At 41.2% G+C, this 11,729-nt stretch overlaps 3 protein-coding genes across 3 annotated transcripts in view; 2 read left to right on the forward strand and 1 right to left on the reverse strand.

The window, feature by feature from the left end:
* nphp1 (nephronophthisis 1) overlaps positions 1 to 1,643 on the reverse strand; it is a 14,189-nt gene extending 12,546 nt beyond the window's left edge. The window contains exons 1-4 of the mRNA XM_031878462.1: positions 1,509 to 1,643; positions 725 to 786; positions 577 to 637; positions 29 to 165 (exon numbers count right to left, since the gene is read on the reverse strand). Coding sequence (XP_031734322.1) covers positions 29 to 165; positions 577 to 637; positions 725 to 786; positions 1,509 to 1,574 — 326 coding nt within the window. The 5' untranslated portion in view covers positions 1,575 to 1,643. The remainder of the gene's footprint in view (positions 1 to 28; positions 166 to 576; positions 638 to 724; positions 787 to 1,508) is intronic.
* A 2,281-nt stretch (positions 1,644 to 3,924) lies between these two features.
* Positions 3,925 to 5,551, forward strand: LOC116400559 (C-factor). Its single transcript, XM_031878468.1, has 4 exons — positions 3,925 to 4,282; positions 4,474 to 4,651; positions 4,744 to 4,838; positions 4,928 to 5,551. The coding sequence occupies exons 1-4, from the start codon at positions 3,953 to 3,955 to the stop codon at positions 5,117 to 5,119; spliced, it is 795 nt and encodes a 264-aa protein (XP_031734328.1). The 5' UTR covers positions 3,925 to 3,952; the 3' UTR covers positions 5,120 to 5,551.
* Positions 5,552 to 6,483: 932 nt separating this feature from the next.
* Positions 6,484 to 11,729, forward strand: part of LOC116400558 (pantothenate kinase 1-like) — a gene marked incomplete at its 3' end in the record, with an annotated part of 12,709 nt that continues 7,463 nt past the window's right edge. Inside the window, exon 1 of the mRNA XM_031878467.1 lies at positions 6,484 to 7,118. Coding sequence (XP_031734327.1) covers positions 6,896 to 7,118 — 223 coding nt within the window. The remainder of the gene's footprint in view (positions 7,119 to 11,729) is intronic.

The raw sequence follows: 11,729 nt of genomic DNA on the forward strand, positions 1-11,729 counted from the left end.
TATATATATATATATATATGAGACTGACCCTGCAGCAGCAGAGCTGGGTCCCGGTGGTGAGAGCTCCAGAGAGAGGCTGTTCACTTGCTCCCAGATGTTCTGCAGTCGTGTCTCCTCTTCCTGCTTCCTCTGGTCGTAGTTCCCCACCGGAGCCGGCTCGTCCGCCTGGAAACCCAAAGCAACAAATGACCACAAAGACCTCAACGTTAGAGACCAGAACGATACACAATACAGGGAGTTCCTAATCCACTGTTGTATGTTATCTATTATCTTATTAATAATGTACAGTACTGTGTTCACTTTGTCATATTCCTGATCACTGAGAGGATCACTTCTCTGCCAACAATAAACTAAAATCATCACTCTTTTAATAAACAACAACTGAATCCAAATGCTGTCTCCATTTGGAAAACATAGACTTGATTTGGGACCATAAATAAGTTCAATTCACAGGATAAAAACAGCTGATATAAGTCAAGCAATAGTAGAACAGACATGAATAAATATGACAATGAAGATATTAAATAATAACATAATAATCCACATGATGACAGACAGTAAAGCACTGATAATAACCTTCGTCAGCTTCATCAGGGTCCTTTGTGTCTTCTCTACCAACATCTGCAGTTCTTGACATCTGAAAAATCAGACCTCAAAGCATCACTGAAGAAAAAGAGACAATTAAAATAAAATAAATCATAAATGGCATTAAATCACTCTTCACCTCCGGAACGCTTCCTCAGTGGATCCATCCCGACTCTGCACCTCCTTCACCAGACGGTCCACCTGGATTACAACAAACACAGGAACAGACGGATAAAGAGTTGTGTATTTTATGTATTTAATACCGACACATGTCCCATTTATCCCACTAACATGTAATTTAACCAAAAGATTTTTCTGAGTTATTACAGAAAACATACCAGACTTGTGTATTCATGTATAAATATGTACTTCTAACTCACTGAGGGACTTTTGTCTTCTATATTGTCAAAATACAGAGGAACATCTACATTATCATTATTCATCAAAGACATCTGAAAAGAGCTTTAATCAGCAAAGATTTAAAACATTGTATTTAATGCTTCTCAACTTGTAAACAAACTTCTATGTAAATTGGTATTAGTGTCTCATCTTAAAACTCTGATGAACTATGCAATCTTTGTCTTTAACTTCGTTATGTATGACTATTCATATCTAATAATGGTAATATAATATATGTATTTAACAGTGTGTATACTTGATGTTTAATAAAAACACCATTCTTCATTTAAACATCTGGCCTTTTTAGTGTTTAATGTTGTAAGTCTACATCCAGACTGAGCTCTTCACTGAACAACCCATGAAGCATTTCTCTTAGTGTGTTATAGACGATTCGGCTTTCACAAAAATCAATTCTCTTTTACTTTTACCTGTGTTTACGTCACTCATCTTCAGTCATTTGTGCTAGCGCGAGGCACTTTTATCTTTAAAATAAGGCACAAAGAGTTCTTCATTCTGTTACTAACCTGTTTCTTTATCTCGTCCACGTCTCTGTGGACCAGCTGCAGAGCTCCTTTTCTTTTTGGTGGCATTGAAACGCTGTTTTACGGTATTAGCAGACTGCCTAGCTAACGTTAGCTGCTACTTAGCTGCTAGCTGACGCTACACTTCCACTGGTCGCTAGGCAACCGGGTTCCTCTTCAGGCTCGGCTAGGGTTAAACTATTGAAACTATAGATTTAATTAATTACTCTTTTAATAAATACACTCTGTATTTATTATAATACATGATAACATAACTAAACATGTGTTGTGTATGTGAGTTATTTTATTTTTATATATATTTATAGTTTAGTTCATTTTTAAGTAACCCGGATGTAGCTGCGGTTGGGAACACATTACCGCCACCTACTGGACCGGAGGACGCATCGACATGTTAGAAAGTCTATTTGGAAAAATAAAACAACACAGAAACCTCCTTTCTGCTTCTATAATTATGTCAATTTTCTCTGAATTCCCTTTTACTCCACCAGTACAGTTAACTGCCATGTCTCCCAACATTTAATAATAATAGTAATAATAATGGTAATAATAATAATAATATCTGCTTATATTGCCTATTTTCACTGCAAACACTTTATATTTGTCATGATACCTCTCCATAGAGGATTTTCTAATGTTAGTTTCATCCGGTGTTATGGTAAAAACGGTGACCGGAAACGGATTCTGAGTCAAGTCCCCAAAATGAAGGGTTTTTATTTATTGAACACACATTAAGAAAACACAAGATCTTACAGAGAATACAAACATGAGGCCAAAAACAATAAACAAATAAATGAAAACATAGAATAAAGGGAATATATAAAATTGTACATTGAAATATATGAATTAATTATCATCTCATAAAAACAGTAAAGATCAAAGAGGAGCGAGGAACTAAAACATAAAGTGGCATAAATCAAAACAATAAGGAACAAATCTTTCTACCAGAGTACTCAGGTTTAATTGATGATGAAAATATTTATAAATCATTTATAATCCAAATAAAGGAGGGCTTTCTATTTCTCCACTTGATACAATGAATATATTTATCCATACGATTAATCATATTAATAATATTAGAAATAGATGAGTTTAAACTATCCATATAAATCTGTAACATTACAAAAAAATCAACTGTTTTTCAATAAATTCTGCAACCGAGTAAACCTTTTGAAGAATTTATTATTATTATTAATTATTGTATTTGACCTTCAGGGCATTTAATAAATTCAAGATGTGGTTTATCCATAATAATGTTCATATAATAAATAGGTGAGGGGAAGGGAATCTCAAACAAAGTGCTCAAACTGCAGATTATTTTGGTTTATTCTCACTATTTGTTGCAGCTCTGCGGTTCCACATCTGGCCGGTGCACATGATTGTGTAAGGTCGTGCACGCTCAGTTGAGAGTTGTGTAAGGCCAAATCCCAATGTCCCCCCTTACGGACTCACGGACTTTGAGGCGCACTCCTGCGAAGTCCGTGAGGGTTCAGGGATGTCCCACTGTCAAATCATGGAGTGTTTGAGGGCTCTCTGGCAGACATTTTGAGCCCTTCATGAACCCTTTCCGTAAGGCAGCATGGTATGCTGACTTAGCCTAAGGGAATTACCCACAAATCATTGCAATGTGACGTTAAACACGGGGTAACCAGTGGACGCATGGAGACGTAAAAAAAAAAGGTAAACAAAGAGGACGTTCTCAGCCTCTCATATTACATTTACTCAGAAACATTAAGGGTTAAAGATGGAACCAAAAATAAACATGAAATCAGAAGATATTTATTTATTCATCAAATATTTGATTTTGTCATTGAAGCTGTTTTGACAAAAACGAGTAAATAGATGATATGAAGTTACCTCATCTTGTGAGGAAAGAGCCTGAAGACATTCAAATCAGGGAGTACAACGTATAAAATAAATACACACAATTGAACATCATATTTATTGTCGTTTTCATGGTAACGTGATATGTTGCAGCAAAGTGCTGTCCCGTTCATATTCACACCATCTCAAGCCCTCACAGCCTCTCACACTCACCCACTCACCAGGTGACGTCAGTAAGTCCTTGAGGGTTCAGGATTTGAGGGTTTAGGGGGGACATTGGGATTTGGCCTTAGTGTTCTCCTGAATCACCTCCAGAGGGCAGATTGTACATGTTGTGAAACGTGCTGCCTTCAGGTCCTCCTCGTTAGTTTCCAGGATTTAATTTTTAAAAAGTCAAAATAATAATTTCTAATCATATTTTCAACGTTGATATACATAAAAACAATAAAAGTGCTTACAATACATGTAAAAGTCACTTATCATTATAATTCCTTGCTACCTTTTCCCTGAAAAAACTAAAATGATGACGTTTTGTGTGGACGTGAAGGCATCACGTGCTACTCCTCTCCATCCGGCCTCCAGTCGGTGTTACGTCACTGAGTGTCATGGCGGCCCCCGTGGCGCTGATCCAAGGGGCCAGCAGAGGACTGGGGCTCCAGTTCTGCAAACATATCCTAAAACATAGAACCACCGCTGTCGTCATAGCGACATGCCGGAACCCGGAGCACGCGACCGAGCTGCGGGACCTGACCGAGCGACACCCGGGCAACAGACTGACGGTCCTCCGGCTGGACGTGAACCGGGAGGAGGACGTGCGCAGAGCCGCGGACCGGGTCAAGGAGAGCTTCGGTCGGCTGGACCTCATCGTCAACTCCTCGGCCGTGCTTCACCCGTCCGGTAAAGGAGAGACCAGCCTGAGGGACGTCACCGCTCAGGTAAACAACATGACGTCACGGTGCATTAAAGGGAGAGATGTTTGCATCGAGTCTGGTGTCATTTCTCTGCATTGAAGTAGGAATCATTTCCTCTACTGGTTCTTCCAGATACTCAATGTACTCATAGCTCAACATCCTTCATCCTGTGCCCCAGCTTCCATGATTAATCCACTGATTGACTCTTCTTTCAGGGCGTTATTTCCACTCTGACCACCAACACCGTGGGTCCTCTGGTCATGGCCAAGTATTTCGCCCCCCTCCTCCAGAAGGGTGGCGGTGGTTTCGGTCAACAGCCCGCAGAGAAAGCCAAGCAGCACAGCGGCATCATCGTCAACATCACCGCCAAAGTGGGATCCATCGGAGACAATGGTAGCTTGTTGTGTTGCAGGTTGTTACTCTCTGTGCTAACGAAGGGTTAGCGGCCGCAGCATGGTTGTGACTCATTGTGTTCCTCCTCTCAGGTCTGGGTGGTTGGTACAGCTACAGAATGTCTAAAGCAGCTCTCAACATGGCCACCAGGAACCTGTCCATAGAGCTGGGCCGCAGTCGACCCAAGGTAGGTTTGATGTAAGGTATTTAATATCAGAAATACGACAAACAAACACAACAACAGAGAGAGAGATATCTTGTGTGTGCTTCCTCCAGGTGGTGTGTGTGTCCTTACATCCGGGGACGGTGGACACGGACCTCTCGCGTCCGTATCACAGGAACGTACCGAAGGACAAGCTGTTTGCCGCCGAGCTCTCCGTGAGCCACCTGATGAGCATCGTGGACTCTCTGAACATGGAGAGGACCGGCAGGGCCTTCAACTGGGACGGGACCGAGCTCCCGTGGTAGAATGCAAGGAACAGAGAGAAGAGAAGAAGAGAGGCCGTGAACAAACAAAAGAACTACCTCAGTCAGAAGAACTACCTCACAGCCACCTCCAAGGTTTCTGTTGATGATGACACCATCGCCTTGTGAGGATTTGATGCTAATGATGTCATGTAGCACAGAGAGAGACTTTGTGCTTTGTGTTCTCATCCGACTCTCTCCCACAAAGTTATCTAAAGTTTAGTTTATTTTGCACAAACATAACAGAGATAAATAATATCAAGAGTGCAGGAGGAGAATATGATGTATAATAACAATACATTATCATAAAAAGAAAGAAACGGTGATCGTGTGTGTGTGTGTGTGTGTGTGTGATAAGATAAAAGGCTGTTAGACTGTAACAACTTCAAAGGGTTTTATTCAGTGGCGGCTGGTCAATAGAGGGCGCTAGGGCACAACAAATAAAATAAATAATATTAAACTATACAAATTGTCAATATTTGTGTTTTTGAAACATGGAATCACCCAGTAATATGTCCAACATATGATATCTGCGGTAGATATATGCTTTTCCTGCACGTCCTCTCCGCGTGCACGTCTCAGCAGCTCTGGGGGCTGGAGAAACTGCCCCAAAGAGGCGGGGCTATGAAGCAGTTTAGCCAATTGCTGATTAAAGATATAAATGTGTGACATACAATTTAGCCAATCAGCGCCCTTAAATAGATTATAGATTCAACCGAAGATGCGCGTTCCCGTCCGGACGAGTCTCTACAGGCGGGCGTCCTCCAAGGGTACATCCCAAGTCTCTTAATTGCATCCCCGTTTCCCTCACTTGGGTCCTTTCCTTGCGACGTCCTTTCCTCAGTTGCGTCACGTGAAGCGACGTCTGTTTCTGATGACGGTGCTGATGATCACAGCTGGATCAGCTGTCAGTCGACTTTAACAGCTGGAGAGACTTTTAAGAAGTTTGTGTCTGTTCACATGATCACTGTACTTAATAACATTATTTCTGCATTAATTACAAACTTTATCTGCAGTTTATGAGCTGAGTGTTGTTGTTGACCTTTGTTTCTTAACTGAGCGGTGCTTGTTTCCCAAAGCTCTGATATCTCTTCAATGATTACATCAGCAGAAAGAGCTGTTTAAAATAACAGTTTATTTTAATTTCCCTCAACGTCTCATTGTGGTCAAAATCCTTTATTATACACAGATGTGATACAGCAATTAAAATAATATACAAGTTTACAACAGTTAATTTATCATCAGTGAGAGAGACAGAGATGCTTTGGCAATACTGTTTCTAAACTTTCATGCCAATAAAGCAAATTGAATTGAAAATTTAATAGAGAGAGAGAGAGAGAGAGAGAGAGAGAGAGACACCGACCGACCGACCGACCGGGACCGGTCGGAGGAGGTAAACGGGTTCGGTCTGCAGGAGGTGGCGTGACGTAGCAGTGTACACACACACGCAGACTGCTGCTGCCAGAATCTCAATGTGGGGAAATGACCGCGAGTGACCTCAAAGGGAACATTGTATTTTAGCGGCTGCTCCTATTTTGTATTGTATTCCTCACTAACACACACTAGCACACAGGTGTGTTCATTTTTCACGGTTGTATTTTACGGTAAAACACTACGGGGGGGGAAGGAAACCGACACGGTCTAACGTTTTTAGCTGGTCGCGCGACTGTCAGTCCTCACTAGCTTTGGAAGCAGCGGGGCTAGCTAAAGTTAGCCGGCGGTTTGTCATTGGTTTTGCCCACTGCAGATGCTAAAAGCTAAGCTAGGCTAACCTCAGCCATGGATAAAGCAAAGTCAATGGCGGACAAGAAAGGAGCGTCTTCGGGACACTTTCACGTCATCAACGGGCAGAGCCAGAGGGGATTTCACGCTAACGGCTGCGGCTCGAGCGGACCAGAAGTAGCGGTGCATCACCTGCACGAGGACGCGGAGTGTAACGACTCCCCGGCCAAGAGGTGCCGGCTACGGCGGAGGACGGAGTCCGTGAGACGGAACAGAGTCCGTGAGTGTTATAACCGGTTTTTGTGTTGTGTGTGTGTGTGTGTCCTCCTTTCACTGCCTCTTTATTATCAACCGCCATTATCGTGTCGTGATTCGTCTCTTTTAGACAATATAGTCCTCCTTTTTTTCGATCAGATATCAAGCCGCTCGTGTGTCCGTGCTGATCCGCTAGTCGTCAGGGAGACCCCCTTTTTTGTTGTCATGGACGACCCCTCAGGTTTGCGTTTCTGCGCGCTGTGATTGGTCGGTTCCCCCAGTGGTGAGAAAGCTCCTGATAAGTGGGCCTGGCTTGCCTCGGCCAATCAACAGCCGCCTCCCCTGTCTTCGGGACCCGCCCCCTTTTTTTATTGACCGAGTATTTGTGATGATGGTGAGCAGCAGATCATCCGGGAGAAATCTTTGTAGATATTGTGCCTCACTATGAAGCTCGTAAGTGAAAAGAAACCTGGTAAGTGTTAGTTTTCAACTAACTTGTTAGTTGTTAATGTTTCATTGAGATTGTATTGTATACTTGTGTTTATTTCTTTAAGGGTGAGGTTAAAACTTTGTCCTAACTTTATCTTCATGGGTTAAAGTTTCAGTCAGGCAGAGACAGAGAGAGAGAGACAGATACAGACAGAGAGAGAGAGAGACAGATACACACAGAGAGAGAGAGACAGATACACACAGAGAGAGAGAGAGAGAGACACACAGAGAGAGAGAGAGACAGATACACAGACACACAGAGAGAGAGAGAGAGAGAGAGAGACACACAGAGAGAGAGACAGACAGAYASACAGACACACAGAGAGAGAGAGAGAGACATGCTGCTTTATGAGAGTGTTGCTCATACATTTCTAAATGCATAACCATGTGGTTATCTCGTGTAACTTCAGTTCAAAGCCACAGGGTTTGTTGTGGCTGTCAAATGTCTGCAGTCATGTCGTCAGCATTCCTTACATCTACACCTAATTAAATTAAGGAGAGACGGAGAGAAGGAAAGGACGGAGGAGGCGTCCTTTTAATGCGTTAATGCACCTGTGAGGAATCCTGCATATTGCAGCATTAATCACAATCAGAGCTGACCAATAATGAAATATGATCTTTTATTGTCCAGCCATGTGATCTAGTGATGACAGTGGTGTTAATTAAAATATAAGCCCCTATTTTTTTTAATATTTTCAAAAAGTGGTTGCCATCAATGGCAAACCCTTTCTGTCGAGTCCTGATGAAAGATGACGATTAGTTTTGCGATCAGTTGTTTGTTCTTTGATTTAAAAAACACTACCAGATAAAACCGAATCACAACGTGCTACAAACATACCAGAACTTCTTTTGGGTGTTGTTTACAGGATGTTCTCTACGGATTCTGTATCTGTGAGTAAGAGGAGATATGACATTCCTTTCATCAGTAATAATAATGATAGTCTGGACTGGTTAATTTAAGCCCGAGCGAGGACCATTTGGGGTTCGAGCGAGACCGTTTAGCGAAGAGCGTGTCGTAGAATGCACTTTTCAGAAACAAATATAATGAATGCTCCACACATATTATATACCAACTTAACATCACGTAAGCCATTTTACACACTGCAAACACAATTATACACAAACTAATATAATATCTAGAAGACGTACCACAATATCACGTATTTTTCGCCATGACTCGGCGAGCCACGCACTCCGTACAAAGCTGCTAACAAAAAGCTAACCTCTAACACGAACAACCGAGATAGCAAAAAGCACGAGCATTCGACACAGAATCCAGAGATATCTTCAGAATTTCTCTCTGTGAAACCAGTACAAATATACAGTCAACAAGCACCACAAAACCAAGCCGCTCCACCGCAGAACAAACCATAAATGCTTCGTACCTTGAGACGAATCATGAAGAAAAAGGATTCATATTCCGTTTTGCCGGCTAAAAACACTGTTGCTACGTATTTCCTGTGTTTTTTCAACTGTTTCCTGGTGAAAGGGGGGTCAGACGAGCCTGGGGGACCGTGGGGGAAGGGAATTCACTTTTGGCTAATCAGTTTTTACGCAGGGCGACGCACAGCGCGATTCTATTTTTTTCTGGCTAATGATTCTGTCAATCAAGCCCACGTTACCACCCCTGCATTCCTGAGACTCTGATGCGTCGAACAAGGTGTCATAGTCTCGAATTGACCAATCATAGGCTGTTATAGCCTCCACATACACACAGGCAGACGAGAATGGATGCATGGTTCACAGACACACACAGGGTTTAGAGAGGCCTCGGGGTCTCAAAATGATGCCAAGCTGCTGTATTTGGATAGATTGAACACTATTAGTGGTAAAACAAGTGAAATATATAGTTATATAGTATATAAAAGTACAATGGAACAGCTGCTTCCAAAATGACAAATCAGCTCGACCTCCCGTGACCTCTCTGTACTAAAACCTCTAACTTTTTTTTGCTTCACTTTATCAAAGCAAATATTTGCAGAGAGACTTCTGACATGTTGCGCTGTGATTGGGGAGAGTTTAGCTTTCACCTGCATCATTAAAAAAAGATATTCAAGCTTTCAATGTTGTTTTTTCAGGCGAAACTTTTCAATTTGAGCTGTGTGCCATCTTCATTCACTATTAACCAGTAACATATACACAATATTTACACATCTGAACACATCGCACAAGTGTTACCTGTATTATATCATCAAAATTATTAAAATAGACCTTGTAGTTACAGATTTACAGTCTTTTTAGTATGGGTATGCAATTTTCGAGCAGAGGCCTAAAAATAGGGCTAGGCTTTAGTAGGTTTTAATTCAGGACAACGTTCACCCAGTTTCAGCTGGTAACAACCGGAGCGTGTTCATTTAGTAACAGAATAACTCCCATTTAAAAAAAGATACAGGTTTGACAAAAAGGTCGAGTCAATGTTCTACTACTTCCTGTTGCAGCTGGATTGAGAACGAGGCGTGAAGTTTGGGTCGGGGGGGAATACCTGAAACTATCTACAACAGTTTAGTGTTTCTGTCCTCATGTTTGGTCTTTCTCTTCTATCACGTGTTTCTAGACAGAGTAGTAGTTTGTTTCACCAGATATATAAATATCATTCCCTAAAGATCCTAGTAGTAGAAGTAGTATCTGGAGGGCCAGTACTAGTAGTGGGTATTAATGTGATACAGCATCATATTGCAATAGTTTGATCTATAAAATGTGAGAAACATTTCCTAAAGCCCACTCTTTTCTTATCCAACAGTCTCAAATACAAAGATATTTAATTAAAAACTGAAGCAATAAGTTGATTAATTACTATTTTCTGAAATCTTTTATAGACCAGAAGATTTATGGATTCATTGTGAAAATATTTTGATAATTAATACAATTTAATACAGTTTATTCATGACATAAGACAAAGAAAATTCTCCCAGTGGGGAATCTGGAAGAAGGGAATAATTGGCATTTTTGCTTAAATAAATCAGTTAAAGGATTAATAGAAATGTCTAATTTTCTGGGTCTACTGCAGCAACTGTAGTATTAAAATACGCAGTAATAAAAGCAGTGATATCTATAGTACTGTGAGTAGTATTCTTGGCAGTGTCGTAGTCAGATTCAAATTGTTTTGATGAGTAGATATTATATCGACTGTATGCACACTGTGTCTTCTTGCCTTATCACACGAGCGTGCTGTGCAACAAGCGTTGTTCTTGTCTCTGTGAAACCTGAGACTGAAGGTAACATGTTTAATAGAAACGGTTGCTGTCCTCTAGTTGCATTAGTTAGTTACATTTCACATATTAGGATGGTCCAACCCGAAGTTTACACGTTTAAAGCATGTTTGTGCATATGCTTATTTACATTGGTCTCTTGTTGCTTCAATATGATAAGACAAGTCAAAGCACAACATTTAGCTTAAATACATTTAATTTTAGTTCATTTTAGGTTAATATTCATAGTTTACAACATTTGCATAAATGTACTCCATTGCCATTCTTGGCTACGGCTGTGGAGGAAAACGTGATTGTCACTTGAGGACGCCGTCATGTATCCTTGGCAGCGTTGCTTTATATTGTGTCACAGAAGAAGATCATATTTCTGTTTCTAGTGTCTCACGGTTCTGCCTCGGTGCTCGTTATTAATCATCTTTACTTCCTACGGCCTCAAGGGTGAAGCAGCCGACCTCAATAATGAATCCTGTTGTGGGAAACAAGTGTGTCTTGCATTATAAAAAGGTTTTCTCTCAAGTACACACATCGTGATAAAACATTAAGACAACAGAGAAAGAGAGTTGTTGGTTCCAGTAATGTGAAAACGTCTTGTCACGTCATTATCCCAATAAATGAAATGTTCTTGACATCGATCCGTGATGAAACCCTCTATCGTCGCATCCCTAAATGTATGTTTTACTGTTGTCACAAGATACAGTAGAGTACTTGAGTTCAACATCAATGTGTTGTTGAAGAAAATCTATTTACAAAGCTCAGTTCATGTTGACAGACATTAGAGCAGGTCAGTAGGTGAGAGGGGACTGTACCAAAAAGTCAACCAGACCACAAAGGAGGTGATGGGTGACCCCTGCTGAAGAGTAACAAAACACCATCCATAGTGAAGCAGCAGCAGGTGTAGAGGTAACAGCGGGTGTAGAGGTAACAGCGGGTGTAGAGGT

Source organism: Anarrhichthys ocellatus, unplaced genomic scaffold (genome assembly GCF_004355925.1).
Source record: "Anarrhichthys ocellatus isolate YVR2014 unplaced genomic scaffold, GSC_Weel_1.0 scaffold180, whole genome shotgun sequence".
NCBI lineage: Eukaryota > Metazoa > Chordata > Actinopteri > Perciformes > Anarhichadidae > Anarrhichthys > Anarrhichthys ocellatus.

Coding starts and splice junctions, on each gene's coding strand:
- LOC116400559 (XM_031878468.1), top strand. CDS start 3,953: ATGGCGGCCCCCGTGGCGCTGATCCAAGGGGCCAGCAGAGGACTGGGG. Junction 4,283..4,473: donor TGAGGGACGTCACCGCTCAG/GTAAACAACATG, acceptor CTCTTCTTTCAG/GGCGTTATTTCCACTCTGAC. Junction 4,652..4,743: donor GGGATCCATCGGAGACAATG/GTAGCTTGTTGT, acceptor TCCTCCTCTCAG/GTCTGGGTGGTTGGTACAGC.